The sequence below is a fragment of the Equus asinus genome, chromosome 5 (assembly GCF_041296235.1).
Source record: "Equus asinus isolate D_3611 breed Donkey chromosome 5, EquAss-T2T_v2, whole genome shotgun sequence".
Taxonomy (NCBI): domain Eukaryota; kingdom Metazoa; phylum Chordata; class Mammalia; order Perissodactyla; family Equidae; genus Equus; species Equus asinus.
The window spans coordinates 22,612,159-22,626,755 of NC_091794.1; the positions used below are offsets into that span (position 1 = coordinate 22,612,159).

Genomic DNA, 14,597 nt, shown 5'->3' on the forward strand with positions numbered 1-14,597 from the left:
CTTCTTTACCAATCTAAAAACTCAGCCCTTAGTTCCTCCTGTGTGCAGAGTCTTTGCTGGACACCAAGAGAAGTTTTAGAATAGATGCAGTCTCTGCTACTATGTATCTAGTTTACGGTAGGAGACAGGACAGAGAAACAAAGTAATAATAATGTTTTATATTATATACTTGTTAAAACACTTGCAAATTCCTTATCTCATTCAATCTTCATGTCAAAATCCTGTAAGTGGAGAGGATATAGTAGTAATGGCCAGTCTTTACTGACTTCTTCCTATGGGCAAAGAGGTGGTAGTATTCTAGAGAGAGTAGTTTCTTTGGAATAACAGAACTGAAGCATAAAGACAGGTGTAGTGACATGGCTCGGGTCAGTATGTTAACACAGCCAGTGATACTGTTACATAACTAGTCAAAGTGTGTTAACTAAACTCCAGGTTGCATAATTCTCAAGCTGTGAGCTGGGAAGGTAAAAAGCCCAGTTAATTGTGTCTTTCAAGCAAGTTTTTAACACATTAACATATATTAATATTTAGGAAGGTTGTTTATATATATCCATACTGGTAAAAGAATGAATACATTAAATTATTACTCTATTTCTTTGTCTGTCTGTTTATTTATATCTCTTCTGGTCCTGAAGAATTTAAGACAGCTTACAAAGATGTATATACTTCTTTTGAATGAGAGGCAATAAAAATCTCATGATAAGACTTGACTGTCCCAGGACAGACATCTCTCTCTCTCTCTTTCATGTTAGCTGAGCTATCGTAATGGGTAGAGATTTGGAATAAAATATGATATTCCTTATATTCTGACTGATATTGTTCATGAAATAGCATTGTCCTTTTAATGTCCAAGAGAATTAGCATGAAAATGTTATAGAATCTCTTTCATAGGAACAGTGGACATTTAATTTTACAAGATTTAAGAACTCTCTGCCCAAGGTCAAGGTGATCAATTAGCTTCCCTTTAGGAGTCTGTACCAGGCTCTGTGCCTGGCTCCAGCAGCCTCTGAATGGGAAGCCTTCATATTGCCAGGATTCTTCCCAGCATGGTGAACAGGGCAGATGGGGACAAGAGAGGTTAGTCCCACACGGTGAAGCTAAGCAGGATGCTGGCATCTGAATGTGACTGCTTGGATATCAAATCCTCCAGAGGCCAACTCTTTGTTCTGTTCCCAGAAATAAGTATGCCTATTCTACCCAGAACCCCAGGCTTTTCATTTAGTAGTTGTAGGAAGACGAGGAGGTCCTGGTGTCTCCAATCGAGGAATGTCTGAGCAGTTCCATGTTAAACAAATGAAGAACAAAGTAATATTAAAAATAGCTTCTATTATTCCTAAATCAGCATTGCAAGCACTTTTAGTGTGATAATAGCTGTTTCATGACAAATAGGTGCATTGCTTCACATTATTTATCATCGTAATTTAAAGTGAATGGTTTTTTTCTGTTGTGGAGTGATCTACTAGTTTAAATAAGGGAAAAGAGCTCACGCTTGAACATTTTTGTTTCACAGAAAATCTGTGGCTCCAACTATCCCCTGAGCATTGCCTTCATTGTGGTGAATGAATTTTGTGAGCGCTTTTCCTATTATGGCATGAAAGGTAATTTTGTATCCCAGAGTCCTACTCTTCTCCGCTCACCCTCAGCCTGTGTTTGTAACAACCTGTTTACACTTATTTCCCTTACTCACTCTTTCTGCCTTCATTCAAATTGATCCTTTCCTTTGGCCAAGACTGCCAATAAATGCCTCATGGGATTTCACCTAGTAACTCATACAGGCCAAGAGCAGAAAGGCCTACCAGAAACCAGAACACAGCCTGTGAGAATATAAGTGGGAAAACTCTCATCACTTGAGTTCCATTCTTCATATCTCTTCCTCAGGTCTATGAACTATATTGTTGATGGGAAAGAGAAGGAAGGGATATTGGAAGCACCATGTTATCTTCATGATTGGGCTAAATGATGTTATGGGTACACATAGCCTAAGGGAAGAGTATTGCATTTGTACATTAAGCATAGCCCCATTCACTCCCACAATTCCCATGGGCCCTGCTTCTACTGCCCAGCAGCCACCCCTCAGTCACTTTGCTGATAGGAGAGTTGAAGGTCAAGATCACCTTGAAAGACCAGACATCAAATATACTTCTCCTCCATAAGTCATTTTCATGCATCATCTTATTTTGTCTCCTTTTTTCTCCTCAGCTGTGCTGACCCTGTATTTCCTGTATTTCCTGCACTGGAATGCAGACACCTCCACATCCGTATACCATGCCTTCAGCAGCCTCTGTTATTTCACTCCTATCCTGGGAGCAACCATTGCTGACTCATGGTTGGGAAGATTCAAGTAAGGAAGATGGGAGGTCATATACACAGAAGTTTCACAGAGTAATTGTGCAGAGGTTATCACTTCTAGCTTCTTGCTTCCAAGAAAGAACATACTTACTCATCCATGGCAAATAAGAATCTCTCTAAGACTGACAACACAGAAAGGTTATGTCTCTTCATCGTCAATTTTTCCAATATTTTTACATCCTTTTAAGTCAGGAGTTTTGGGGGTTTTTCCCCTTAAATCTAATTTTAATCTTCCATTCTGTAATTTAAGACCAATTCTTGTTCTAATCTCAGGGGCAATATATTGCTACCCACCAGAAGATTATAATTTTAGAGACCTCAGTGTAGTTGTTTGATATATTGTCCATCTCTTCTCCAGACTGAGTCATCCCAACTCCTTAAGTATCTTCTTGAGTTTCCCTTTTCAGCTCTTTTCCCATCTCTGTTTCATTTCTCTAACCACTTTCTCTGGTTTCCTTCTTAAGAATATCATAAATATTTTCATGAGTTAGACTAATGGTCTATCCAGTTCAGTATCTTTTAAGTCTCTGAAAATAACACCAAGAGACATTTATGGGATAATGTTATAGTTGTCCCCTATAACATTATTCTTAGAGGCCAGAGATGGATCTTGGATCTTCATCACCCAATTATTTTCTACAGACTTGTCATCTATGAATTTGTCTAAACTAGCATTTCTCAGAGTGCATTCTGTTGAAAATCAGTTATATAGGATATAATGAATGTTATGTAGAAAGATAAAGCTCTCATGGTCAAATAAGTTTGGGAAATGCTCAACTGAACAAAGCTAAAAAGTTTTCTTTACTGCTTGGCTTTTTTTTTAGTTTGAATTTATTTATTGAGGCGACATTGATTTATAATATTGTATAAATTTCAGGAGTACATCATTATATTTCGCCTTCTGTATAGCCTACATCGTGTTCCCCAGCAAAAGCCTAGCTGCCATCTGTCACCATACACATGTGCCCCTTTACCCCTTTTGCTCTCCCCTCATCCTCCTTTCCCCCGGTAACCACCAATCTGTTTTCTGTATCTATGTGTTTGTTTATTTTCCACATATGAATGAAATTATGTAGTATTTGGCTTTCTCTGTATGACTTATTTCCCTTAGCATAATACCCTCAAGGTCCATGCAGGTTGTTGCAAATGGCAAGATTTCATCTTTTTTATGGGTAAGTAGTATTCCAGTGTGTGTGTGTGTGTGTGTGTGTGTGTGTATTATCTTTATCCATTCATCCATCAATGAGCACTTAGGTTGTTTCCAAATCTTGGTATGAATAATGCTGCAATGAACATAGGGGTGCATATATCTTTTTGAATTAGTGTTTTTGTGTTCTTTGGATAAATACCCGGAAGTGGAATTGCCGGATCATATGGTACTTCTATTTTTAATTTTTTGAGAAATCTCCTTACTATTTCCATAGAGGCTGTACCAATTTACATTCCCATGAGCAGTGTACGAGTGTTCCCTTTTATCCACATCCTCTCCAACATTTGTTATTTCTTATCTTTTCAATAATAGCCATTCTGATGGGTGTGAAGTGATACCTCATTGTGGTTTTGATTTGCATTTCCCTAATAATTACTGATATTGAACATCTTTTCATGTACCTATTGACTGTCTGTATATCTTTTTTGGAAAAATGTCTGTTTAGATCCTCTTCCCTGTTTTTAATGGAGTTGTTTGTTTTTTTGTTGTTGAGTTGTATGAGTTCTTTATATATATTAGATATTAACCCCTTATCATATATATGATTTTCAGATATCTTCTCCCAATTGGCAGGTTGTCTTTTTGTTTTGCTGATGATTTCCTTTGCTGTACTATGCTTTTTAGTTTAATGTAATACCATTTGTTTCCCTTGCTTGAGGAGACACATTCAAAAGGATACTGCTAAGACTGATGTCAAAGAGCATACTGCCTGTGTTTTCTTCTAGGGGTTTTATGGTTTCAAGTCCTACATTCAAGTCTTTAATCCATTTTGAGTTAATTTTTGTGAATAGTGTAAGATAACGGTCTACTTTCATTCTTTTGCATTGGCTGTCCAGTTATCCCAGCATCATTTACTGAAGAGACTTTCCTTCCTCTAGTGTATGTTCTTGATTCCTTTGTGAAAAATGAGCTATCCGTAGATGTGTGCATTTATTTCTGGGCTCTCAATTTTGTTCCATTGATCTCTGTGTCTGTTTTTGTGTCAGTACCATGTTGTTTTGATCACTACAGCTTGTAGTATATTTTGAAGTCAGGGATTGTGATGCCTCCAGCTTTGTTCTTTTTTCTCAGGATTGCTTTGGCTATTTGGGGTCTTTTGTTGTTCCACACAAAATTTAGGATTCTTTGTTCTATTTCCATGAAAAATGTCACTGGGATTTCGATAGGGATTGCATTGAATTTATAAATTGCTTTAGGTAATATGGACATTATAACTATGTTAATTCTTGAAATTCATGAGCATAGAATATATTTCCATTTCTTTGTGACTTCTTCTATTTCCTTCAACAATGTCTTATTGTTTTCAACATACAGGTCTTTTACGTCTTTGGTTAAGTTTATTCCTAGGTATTTTACTCTTTTGTTGTGATTGTAAGTGGAGTCATATTCTTGATTTCTCTTTCTGCTATTTCACTATTAGAGTACACAAATGTGACTGATTTTTGCTTGTTGATTTTATACTCTGCAACTTTACTGTATTTTTTAATTATTTCTGATAGTTTTTTTGGTGGATTCTTTAGAGTTTTCTATATATATAAAATCATGTCGTCCATAAATAGTGACAGTTTTACTTCTTCCTTTCCAATTTAGACCCCTTTTATTTCTTTTTCTTGCCTAATTGCTCTGGCAAGGACCATATATAAAAAGTATAAGCCATGGTCTTTATTCCGTTATAGAATAAAAGACTCACATACATGACAAGTACTTTCATTTATTTTTTAAATGACTTTCTTTAAAATTGAGGATGTGTAGTTCTGGGATTTGGTGAACAATAGCTTCCTGCCTGTTTCAGAGGAAATTTAAAAACTTCCCCTTGTGCCCTCAATCTCAATCCTTTTTGAGGTATTTTTAAATTTATTTTTATTGAGGTGCAACTTACATAAAGCAAAGTATACAAATCCAAAAGTCTTAAGTGTACAGCTTGATGAAGTTTCACATATGTATCCCCATCACCTGGATCACTCTCCCTAGGCTCTTTATACCCTTAATATTCCCCTCTCTTGCTTTCAAATTCTCCTTGAGAGACAGTCTTTTCCTGTACCTAGAAGCAGGTGCAAGTCTCTGATAGCCTTAAACAAACAAACAAAACTATTGTTAACCCTTCTTGTCCTATCTTCTTTGTCTTATTACCAGTATCTCCAAATTTTAAAAAGAATCATCTATAATTGTTGCCTTCCTTTCTCACTCTTCATTATCACTCTTTAGGGCAGAGTAATATAATGCAATGCAATAGAATCCAATCCAATTCAATTTAATCTGATCGAATTTAATTCAATAAATGTTTATTGAGTACTTTCTTTTTGTCCAAAGAAGATGGGAGATAAAGAGATGAATTAAGACATAAATACGTGCTTCACATTGTTCATGTTCAACTAGCTTTAATAAGAGCAGATTGTGGTGAGTACAATAAAATGTAGTATAAGTAGTCTTTTATCCTATTGAAATTCCTCTCTCCCAAGATCACTGATAATGATCTCTTTGTTAACAAATTCCAGTTGTCTTTTCTAAATTCTTGTTCACTTTGAACTTGTTTTAACATTTCAGGCTGTTTATCACTCCTGTACTCTCTAACCTTCCTGGGCTTCTCCGTCACTCCTATCCTCTTGAAACTTACTGGGCTTCTCTAACCAGTATTTTCTCGTTCTTTTTCCCTTGCTTTTTTGGCTTCTTTCTTATTTGGCTTCTCTTTTGTCTTTTGTTTACTTCACTCTTCACTCTTTCCTGAATGTAGGCATTTCCCCCAGGGTATATCTTTTACTCTCTTCTCTTTCTCCAGATTCTCCCTTAGCAAGCCCAATGGTGTTAATATTAGCTAGATACAGACAGCTCCTCAAACTCCGTAATCTTAACCTGTCACTCAAGCTCCAATATGCATTATGACTGCATATCGGCATTCGTCTCCCGGATGTTCCACCTCATCCTCACTCACCAAACCTGTTCTTTCTCCTGGCATCCCTCTCCCACCTCCAAACGGTTAATGAAATTCCACCAGTTCTATTTCTATAATATCTCTCACATTTATCCCTCTTCAACACTGAATGCTACTGCCATTAATTGCCACTACCCTAGTTTTGGTCTTCATTGCCTCTATTGAAATGGACACCTAAAATATTTTCACTGCTTCTTATATCCTTTTCTTACAATTGAATCTATACCCTACTGCCCAATTAATCTTCTTAAAAGAAATCTCTGTTCACATTACTATTCTGCTCAAAAATTTCTACTGACTAACTCATTGTCTACTAACCTCATCCCAATTTACTGTTCTGCTCTTATTGTCATACTTACTCCCTTTCAAGAATGTCCACTAGAGAAAAACTGAATACTAGTATTTCCCCAACAATAGCCAGTGGCATCTCTTTTCCACGTCTGCTTGCACTGTTTCTGCTTCACGGAATCTCCTTCCTCTCCATCCTTCCACGTCCAAACCTTTTAAGGCTCAGTTCAAATGCTACCTACGCTATGGAGTATTCTTTGCCCCTCACTTTTTACTACTCGCCAGAAGTAATCTAATCTTCTCTGAACTCCTTATTTTTTACCCTCTTATGGCATTTACCAAACTCTGTCTTATTATACTTATTTGTGTATAAATCTAATATCTTCTTTCAAATACGGAGAGGAGAAAGTCTCATTTATATTTTTATCTACAGCACCTAGAACAGTGCATGGTAAGTGTTTCAATTAATAAATTTATTTACCTTCAGATACACAAATGTAAGCACAAGACTGAGCATAGATGTGGGCAGGCATGAAAACGATTTTGCTTTTGTTGTGGGTATTGTGGTTGCTTCTTAAATAACAAAACTCTTTTGAGGATGTATTGGTATCTCCTTCAGAAAAGAAGTGAGTTGGAGAAAGCATAGATACTCGTTCTCCTGTTGTTTGTGTGTGTGTGTCTATGAGTCCACATGTACAAAGAGAATAACAGCATCCTAAGAAAATAGCATTTGAAACTGCCTTCTCACCATACGTCACCCCTGCTTTCCTTAGGTTGGAAAATCAGGAAAAGAGCAGGTTTTTCTCTTCACTCTCTTCTCTTAACAAAGAAAATGAGCACCCAGGATCCCTGGCTCTTGCACCGTGTGAGGAACTCCCCATGCCAGGAGAGAAGGGAAGCTTCCTTCTGGGCTACACAAGAAAGAGTAGCCAATAGGCACACAATGGAAAACAAAAGTTATTAAGCATGGATATTGGCTTTTCATGATTTCCATAAACGTCTACTGACAGGATGCTAGGATGCTATTTTTGATGTCAAGTTTCTTTTAAGAGAGAAAAACATTTTTAGTTGATTTTTATACCCTGTCACCCAAAGCCTATCAGTCTGGACTCTTGACCTTGGCAATCACTTACAACCACTCTCTTAAATGTGTTTATTGCCAAATATTCTTTTGGATGCCCTCCCTACACTTCTCCTTTCTCTTTCTCTGAGTGAGTCTATAGCGTATCCTTTCCCTCTCCCACCTTTTTTGTCATGTAAGAGCTGACCCTCTTTGTGCTAACTCTCTTCCTCTGCCACCACTGCGCGTACTCCTTAGTTCCTAAACTCTAAATAAAAATGGCTCTTGTGGTAAAATAAAATTTAAAACTTCTTCCCCTTCCCTTTCCTTTTTCCACGTTAACTTCTTCATGATAAAACTGAAGGAACACTGGGCTATGAGTCAGAAAGTAGAAATTCTAGACCTAACCCTAATACTAATTAGAATGCCACTTTAGGAATTACCTTTGACCTCCCTGGATTTCACTTTCCTCATCTGTAAATGGAAGATTGGTCAAATCTATCTAACACAATTCTATGTCTTATTGTTGGGATTACAATGACCCCAATGACCCCATTTCAAAGGCAGAATCTTGAAGTCTCTCTTGATTTTTTTTTTCTTTTCTTGAGGAAGATTAGCCCTGAGATAACTTCTACCACCAATCCTCCTCTTTTTGCTGAGGAAGACTGGCCCTGAGCTAACATCAGTGCCCATTTTCCTCTGCTTTGTATGTGGGACACCTGCCACAGCATGATTTAGCATGGCTTGACAAGCAGTGAGTAGGTCTGCACCCAGGATCTGAATGGGGGAACCCTGGGCTGCCGAAGCAGATGTGTAAACTTAACTGCCATGCCACCAGGCTGGCCTCCTTGATTTCTTTCTCCTTCTGTTGAAGTTTCCTGCCATTAGTGTCCTCTCTCATGTTTATTTCCTAGACTAATTCCCTGAGTCTTTTACCTAGAAGATTGCTTATTTTCCTTCTAAGCCACTTACACTCTCTCATTCATTTAGTCCAACTATATGATATTGCTCTGATCTCTACTCAGTCTCTATTTCTCTAGCTCAGACTTCTTTTGTTTTTTCTCTATGACGATCTAGCGTAGATCATCTCTTTTGGGTTCATGACGGCTGGACTTGTTTCAGTCCTTTTTCATTCTCTTCTTTCTATTTATTCTTTTTATTCCACTGAACAGAACTTTTCTCTAGAAGACACTACAAAGCCTTTTGTGAAAGGCCCCCTCCCCCTGATATTAATTAACCTTTGATTAGTCACCCAAATTCTTATTCCCTACTTGCCATTATAAACCCTCTAATGTCCTTTCCCTGGAGAGCCAGATTAGAAAGATTAGGCATTTAGAATGAGAAATCCACATCCTGAGATTTCTGGCATCTCCAGCCTCTCTCTGATACCTTCATTCATAGTATATATCACTACATATGTTCTTATTGGAATTCTTCACTTTCCTACTACCTATTTGCCATTCAGGTTTTTTGGAAAAAACAACACAAAAGGAAATCCTGAACAACTGCATGATCTCTTTTTAAAATTTCTTTGCTGAGGAAGATTTGCCCTGAGATAACATCTATGCCAAGCTTCCTCTATTTTTTAGTACACGGGCCACCAGCACAGCATGGCTGCTAACAGAGCAGTGTAGGTCCATGCCTGGAAACCAAACCTGGGCTGCTGAAGCAGAGCATGCTGAAATTAACCACTAGGCCACCAGGGCTGACCCCCAACTGCATGATCTTTGTCACTGGACAGTCTATCCAAAGTCCCTGGCTGCTTTCTTACGCTTGGTAACTTATCCATGAAGAAACTGCAGTGGGGATTACAATTAACCCAAGTGTTCAAGTGACCAGGCTGAACCTGGGAGCCCTTTACCTCTGTATATACCCAGTGGTTGGGTTTAGAGAAAGTTTTTTGTGTTAGCCATTCCTTTTTCCTGTTTACTTAGAGTTATTCTTTGACTCCTGTCGATTCCTAGAGCCGAAGACATTCCTTGAGAAGACACCTCAGGTCAAAACATCCTGTTCTTCTTGTTCTCCTAACTTAAAACACCATCACTTGTTACAAATCCATCCCGGTCTTAACTTATCTGTACAAGAGCCGGGATGCTCTGTGTGTGTGTGGGCTGAGTGGGGGGAAAGGAGAGGTCAGGTATAAGAAAGGAGCTTGAAGGGAATGTCCATTACCTCTGACACTACCGGGTAAAGAGTTGCTTTCTCTTTCTTTAATTAGTTCACTTCATTCACCATTATTATTTCTATTTGCATTTCTCAGGTACTTCTTTCCTCCTCCACCCCTTCTTCCTCCAATTCCATTTATCCTGGCACTGAGAACAGTATGAACTCTGTCTGTACTTCTCAAGTTTCTGAATTCTATTTATAGACTGACTGAGTTAATTCTCTCAACAGGACCATCGTCTATCTCTCCTTGGTGTATGTGCTTGGCCATGTGATCAAGTCCTTGGGTGCCTTACCAATACTGGGGGGACAAATGGTACACACGTGAGTAAAATCATGGAATAAACTGAACTTTTCTTCCATTAGACAGGTAAATGTCTCATGCATTCATTACAGATGATTTTCTGTTTTCTTACCAAAGATGTCCCTTTATTTTCCAACTTACAGTTTTATTACCAAATTGGTTAAGAAAAACAATTTTTTTATGACCAGTTTAACTCTTTCCTACTTTATCCGAGCTCATTTGTTTTTACTAAACATTTGGGGACTTGTAGAATGCCTGGTTAGTATCCTCTTCGTAAAAACTCTTCATATGTTCGAAGACGATCGATAAAATCTATACGCCCTCCATATTCCCTCACCTGTTCACCCACCCATACATCTGTACTTTACCAGGGTTAAAAAAAGTCTGTAATATTTCCTTATAATACATTGTAGAAATTATATTCAAAGCTTGGATTATTTCCATTTGTGTGTAGTTCCATATATTCCAATTGCTCTATCCCTCTTTACCTAAACTATGATGTTTAAGGGACCAGAGACATTTGATAGATTCTGATATCTGTCTGTTCAGTCAGTAGAGAGGATTACAGTTGTTCAAGAGGCAGGTCATACACATTCATGCTTATAATGTGCCTATACATGTATTTATCCTTTCAGTTAAGAATTTTGTTTGAAATCTAATAAATATAAGATACCTCCTTACTGGTGTACCACCAAAAATCAGTGACACTTCTATTAATTAAGATGAATTTTAACATTTTATTTTGTGTTAGTAAGGATATGTGGTATAAGAATTCATAATGTCTTTCTATTGAAGTGTCCCTTTGACTAAGATAAGATTGAGAACCAGTGTTTACCTTCAGAGTTCCTTCAGTATCTGTTTTTCTCTGTGGCACACAAGGGATAAATGGAGCCATCAGGGACAAAATCTTTCCATGCAATGCATACTTTCTGGCACAGGCTCAAGGGTCATAAAGACCAAAAGTCTTCCTAGGTCTCTCCTAGGAATGAAGGCAAGTGGAAAGTGCCTGCAGGGTAGAAATGTGAGGCGGGTGGTGGTGGTCCTTGTTTTTTTCTCCTTTAGCTCTATATTCCATTTCTACAGCTGTGTTTAGTATCAAAATGGTTAGTATCCTCACCTCTCCATTTCAGAGTCTTATCATTGATTGGCCTGAGTCTAATAGCTCTGGGAACAGGAGGTATCAAACCTTGCGTGGCAGCCTTTGGTGGAGACCAGTTTGAAGAAAAACATGTAAGAGTCCTGTTATTTCTGTATATTCAAAAATGTAGAGCAGACATTAAAAGAGACACCTGGCAGGTAGCCATTTGCCAGGATTGAAATAATCCACTGGTCAGACCATATCTGAGGAGTCATGTTCAATGCTTGCTCTTGTCATTAATAGAGAGAAAAACACGTTTAAAGGAAAGTGACCCGGTTGGTGGATGGACAAAAAGATGCATTTTATGAAGAAAGGTTGAAGGAAATGGAGATGTTTAGCCTAGATAAGATAAGAATTAAAGAGAATATTATAGCTTTCTATAGATATTGGGAGGATGTCAGTAATTTAACTGGAGGACAATGAGTGAAAGCTATAGGAAATCAGCTTTCTGCCTGATGGAAAGAAACACTTCAAATAATCAGTTTGACGTAGTGAAACTCTCACTTGAGGTATTTAAGAACAAATGTGGTAAGCACTTCGGGAATGGGAGGTGATGAGGAGTGGAGAGATGATTTAAGCTTCTCTAGCTTTGAGAGTCTATGAAAGGGGAAAATGACAATTTAGAATAAAACAGGGTGAGTCTCTATAGATGAACTTGTCTGGATAGTCATTCCCTTTTCCACTGTCAATGGGAAAAGCAACAAAAAAACCCACATGAATAAGGTAAAAATGGGCTCATATAGGGATGCAGTGACAAATAGGCAAGGGAAATAGTCTATTTTTAGGTTAGCCAACATTTCTGGTTTCCCCTCTTTTGCTCTCAGTTTTCTTTTTTGGCTGTCTTCATGTATCTATTCCCTCTTCTATAGCTATTTATCATGTTTCTGGTTTTGCTCTCTCTCTTCTTGCTTTCTGTGTTTCTCTTACCCTTCAGACCTTTTGAGTTATCATTTTCTATTCTTTATCTTTCTGGGAGCCCATAGATCACAATTGCTTGCTGACTTTGGAGAAATAGCCAAATTTGGAAAGTGCAATTCTATACACAATGAACTATACAAATAGATGAGTGGAATAAGGTTTAATTAGATGAGAAGAGGAAGCAAAACACACTGTACATAGAAAATGGGGAAGGAGAGATTGTGCTAATGTGTCAGGAAAAGATCTGAGGTGCCAGAAAGAAGCAGTCATTTTCAATGAATAAAGCATCAGCAACTCTACTCAAAAGTTACTTTACTTGATAACTACTCCACAAAGATATTTCAGTAATAGGACAAACCCACTTCCAAGTTTCCACCACTCAGTCTAAGCCCACAGACTTCCTTTTACATTCTGTGGCAGACTTCCCATGAGCACTCGGTGAACTACCCTGCTTGAGCAATAGTTTACTCCCCTGTCCTATGTTCTAGTCCTATTCCTACCACACATTCTACAAAATCTATTATGTAACTCAATCAATCACTTAATTAATTCAGTCAATAAACATTTATTGAGTCTGTAATGTATGTCAGGTGCTATGCTAGGTACTGAGGATTATAGTAATGAATAAGATATGATTTCTTCCCTAAAGGAACTCTCAACCTACTGAAAGAAACGGACATTTAATGCAAAGAAATTAATATTAGAATAGATATGTATAGGACACAGTAGTGGCATAGTGTACAGGATGATCATTTCGCCCAGGGAAAGGGGTAAAAGAATATTAAAGATGCTTGTACTGGGGTTTGGAAGATGGGTAAATGTTGTCTGGGCCCAGCCAGGTGTGTGTTAAAATATCTGGTATGATACTCAGACACCGTGGAGGCAATATCTGAATCTGTCTCTGTGTATGTACCTCCAGCTTAGTCTGAATGTAAGGTGGGGATGGAGCTTTGAGGCACATCGCACTGATGATTTGTCCTGTTTGTTTCAGGCAGAAGAACGGAGTAGATACTTCTCAGTCTTCTACCTCGCCATCAATGCAGGGAGCTTGATTTCTACCTTTATCACACCCATGCTTAGAGGTTAGGATCTTTCCTGAGGGGCCCTGTTTAAGGCTTTACTCTGGCCAGCCAAAAATCTGTTCAAGGCTTCCTCTATCCATCCTCTCCTTTTATAAAGCCTTGAAAGTCTGAGAGAATTTCTTATAATCTTGATTTGTCTGGTCCAAAAGAAGGATTGTGAATTAGATGATGGGAGGAAAGAGGGTGGCTATGTCTACAAGCTCAGAAGCTGAGCTTGCAGAATAGAACATCAAAGACTCAAGATTCAGGGTTACTGCTTTTTTTTCTTTAGGAGACGTGCAATGTTTTGGGGAAGACTGCTACGCGCTGGCTTTTGGAGTTCCAGGATTGCTTATGGTGATAGCTCTTGGTAAGTGCAGTGGGGCAGAGGAAACTAAGAACCACTGATGCCTGCCACACGTAAAGCATCATGTAAGCTCTTCACACAAACTATTTCATTCAGTTCTCTCACACTAACCCTATTAGGTAAGTCTTATTGTAAGAATTTTCCCTAGACATTGGAGATAAATTAACTGAATGAAGTCAGAAACCTTAAAAAAAAGGTCTTATTACATAACTAATAAGAAGTTTCCTGGAGAGCTTTAAAAAAGACTGATCCCTGGGCCTCATGTAGGACCAGTTAACTCAGGATCTCTGCAGGATAGGCCCTGAGCATCTATAATTTTTTAAATGTCTAGGTGATTCTAATGTGTAATCAAGGCTGAAATCCACTGCTCTACACTGTAATATGTCAGGAAGCACAGAAAATACTCCTTCTCTCAAATTAGCTTATGTCATCTGATAGTTATTTATCTGGTCATTGGAAGACATTTTTAATTCTTTGGGCCTTTTAAAGTAGCTTTGCTCTTGAGAAAAGAGAATAAGAGGAGGTGGAGAAGTAGGTGGAAACTGATGCAACTTCGATCGTGCGGCATTCTCTTTACCACCAAGAACCCAGTAATGGAAGAGGAAGGGTGATGTGTGTGTTAGTTTGTGCAGTCTAAGGGGAAACTTGGACATGATTGTTTCTAATCATTGACCTGGAAACCTGTTCTCACTCTGAGCCTTTGGGCGACACCCCCGTGGAAGATATCCAGTCCAAACACATAAAAAGCTCAATGGAGGAAAAAGAGCCCAGAAACACAATATTCAGTCTGATTTTTTTCTACCGGGGGAG

The 14,597-nt window shown here is 38.2% G+C and overlaps 1 protein-coding gene across 2 annotated transcripts in view; it reads left to right on the plus strand.

The window, feature by feature from the left end:
- Positions 1-14,597, plus strand: part of SLC15A2 (solute carrier family 15 member 2) — a 35,625-nt gene that overhangs the window by 2,280 nt on the left and 18,748 nt on the right. Inside the window, exons 4-9 of one of the 2 annotated variants that reach the window (XM_014829590.3) lie at positions 1,511-1,598; positions 2,200-2,341; positions 10,231-10,323; positions 11,434-11,533; positions 13,351-13,441; positions 13,713-13,790. In XM_014829590.3, the coding sequence (XP_014685076.2) occupies positions 1,511-1,598; positions 2,200-2,341; positions 10,231-10,323; positions 11,434-11,533; positions 13,351-13,441; positions 13,713-13,790 (592 nt within the window). The remainder of the gene's footprint in view (positions 1-1,510; positions 1,599-2,199; positions 2,342-10,230; positions 10,324-11,433; positions 11,534-13,350; positions 13,442-13,712; positions 13,791-14,597) is intronic. The other variant, XM_070508950.1, reaches the window with a different exon arrangement.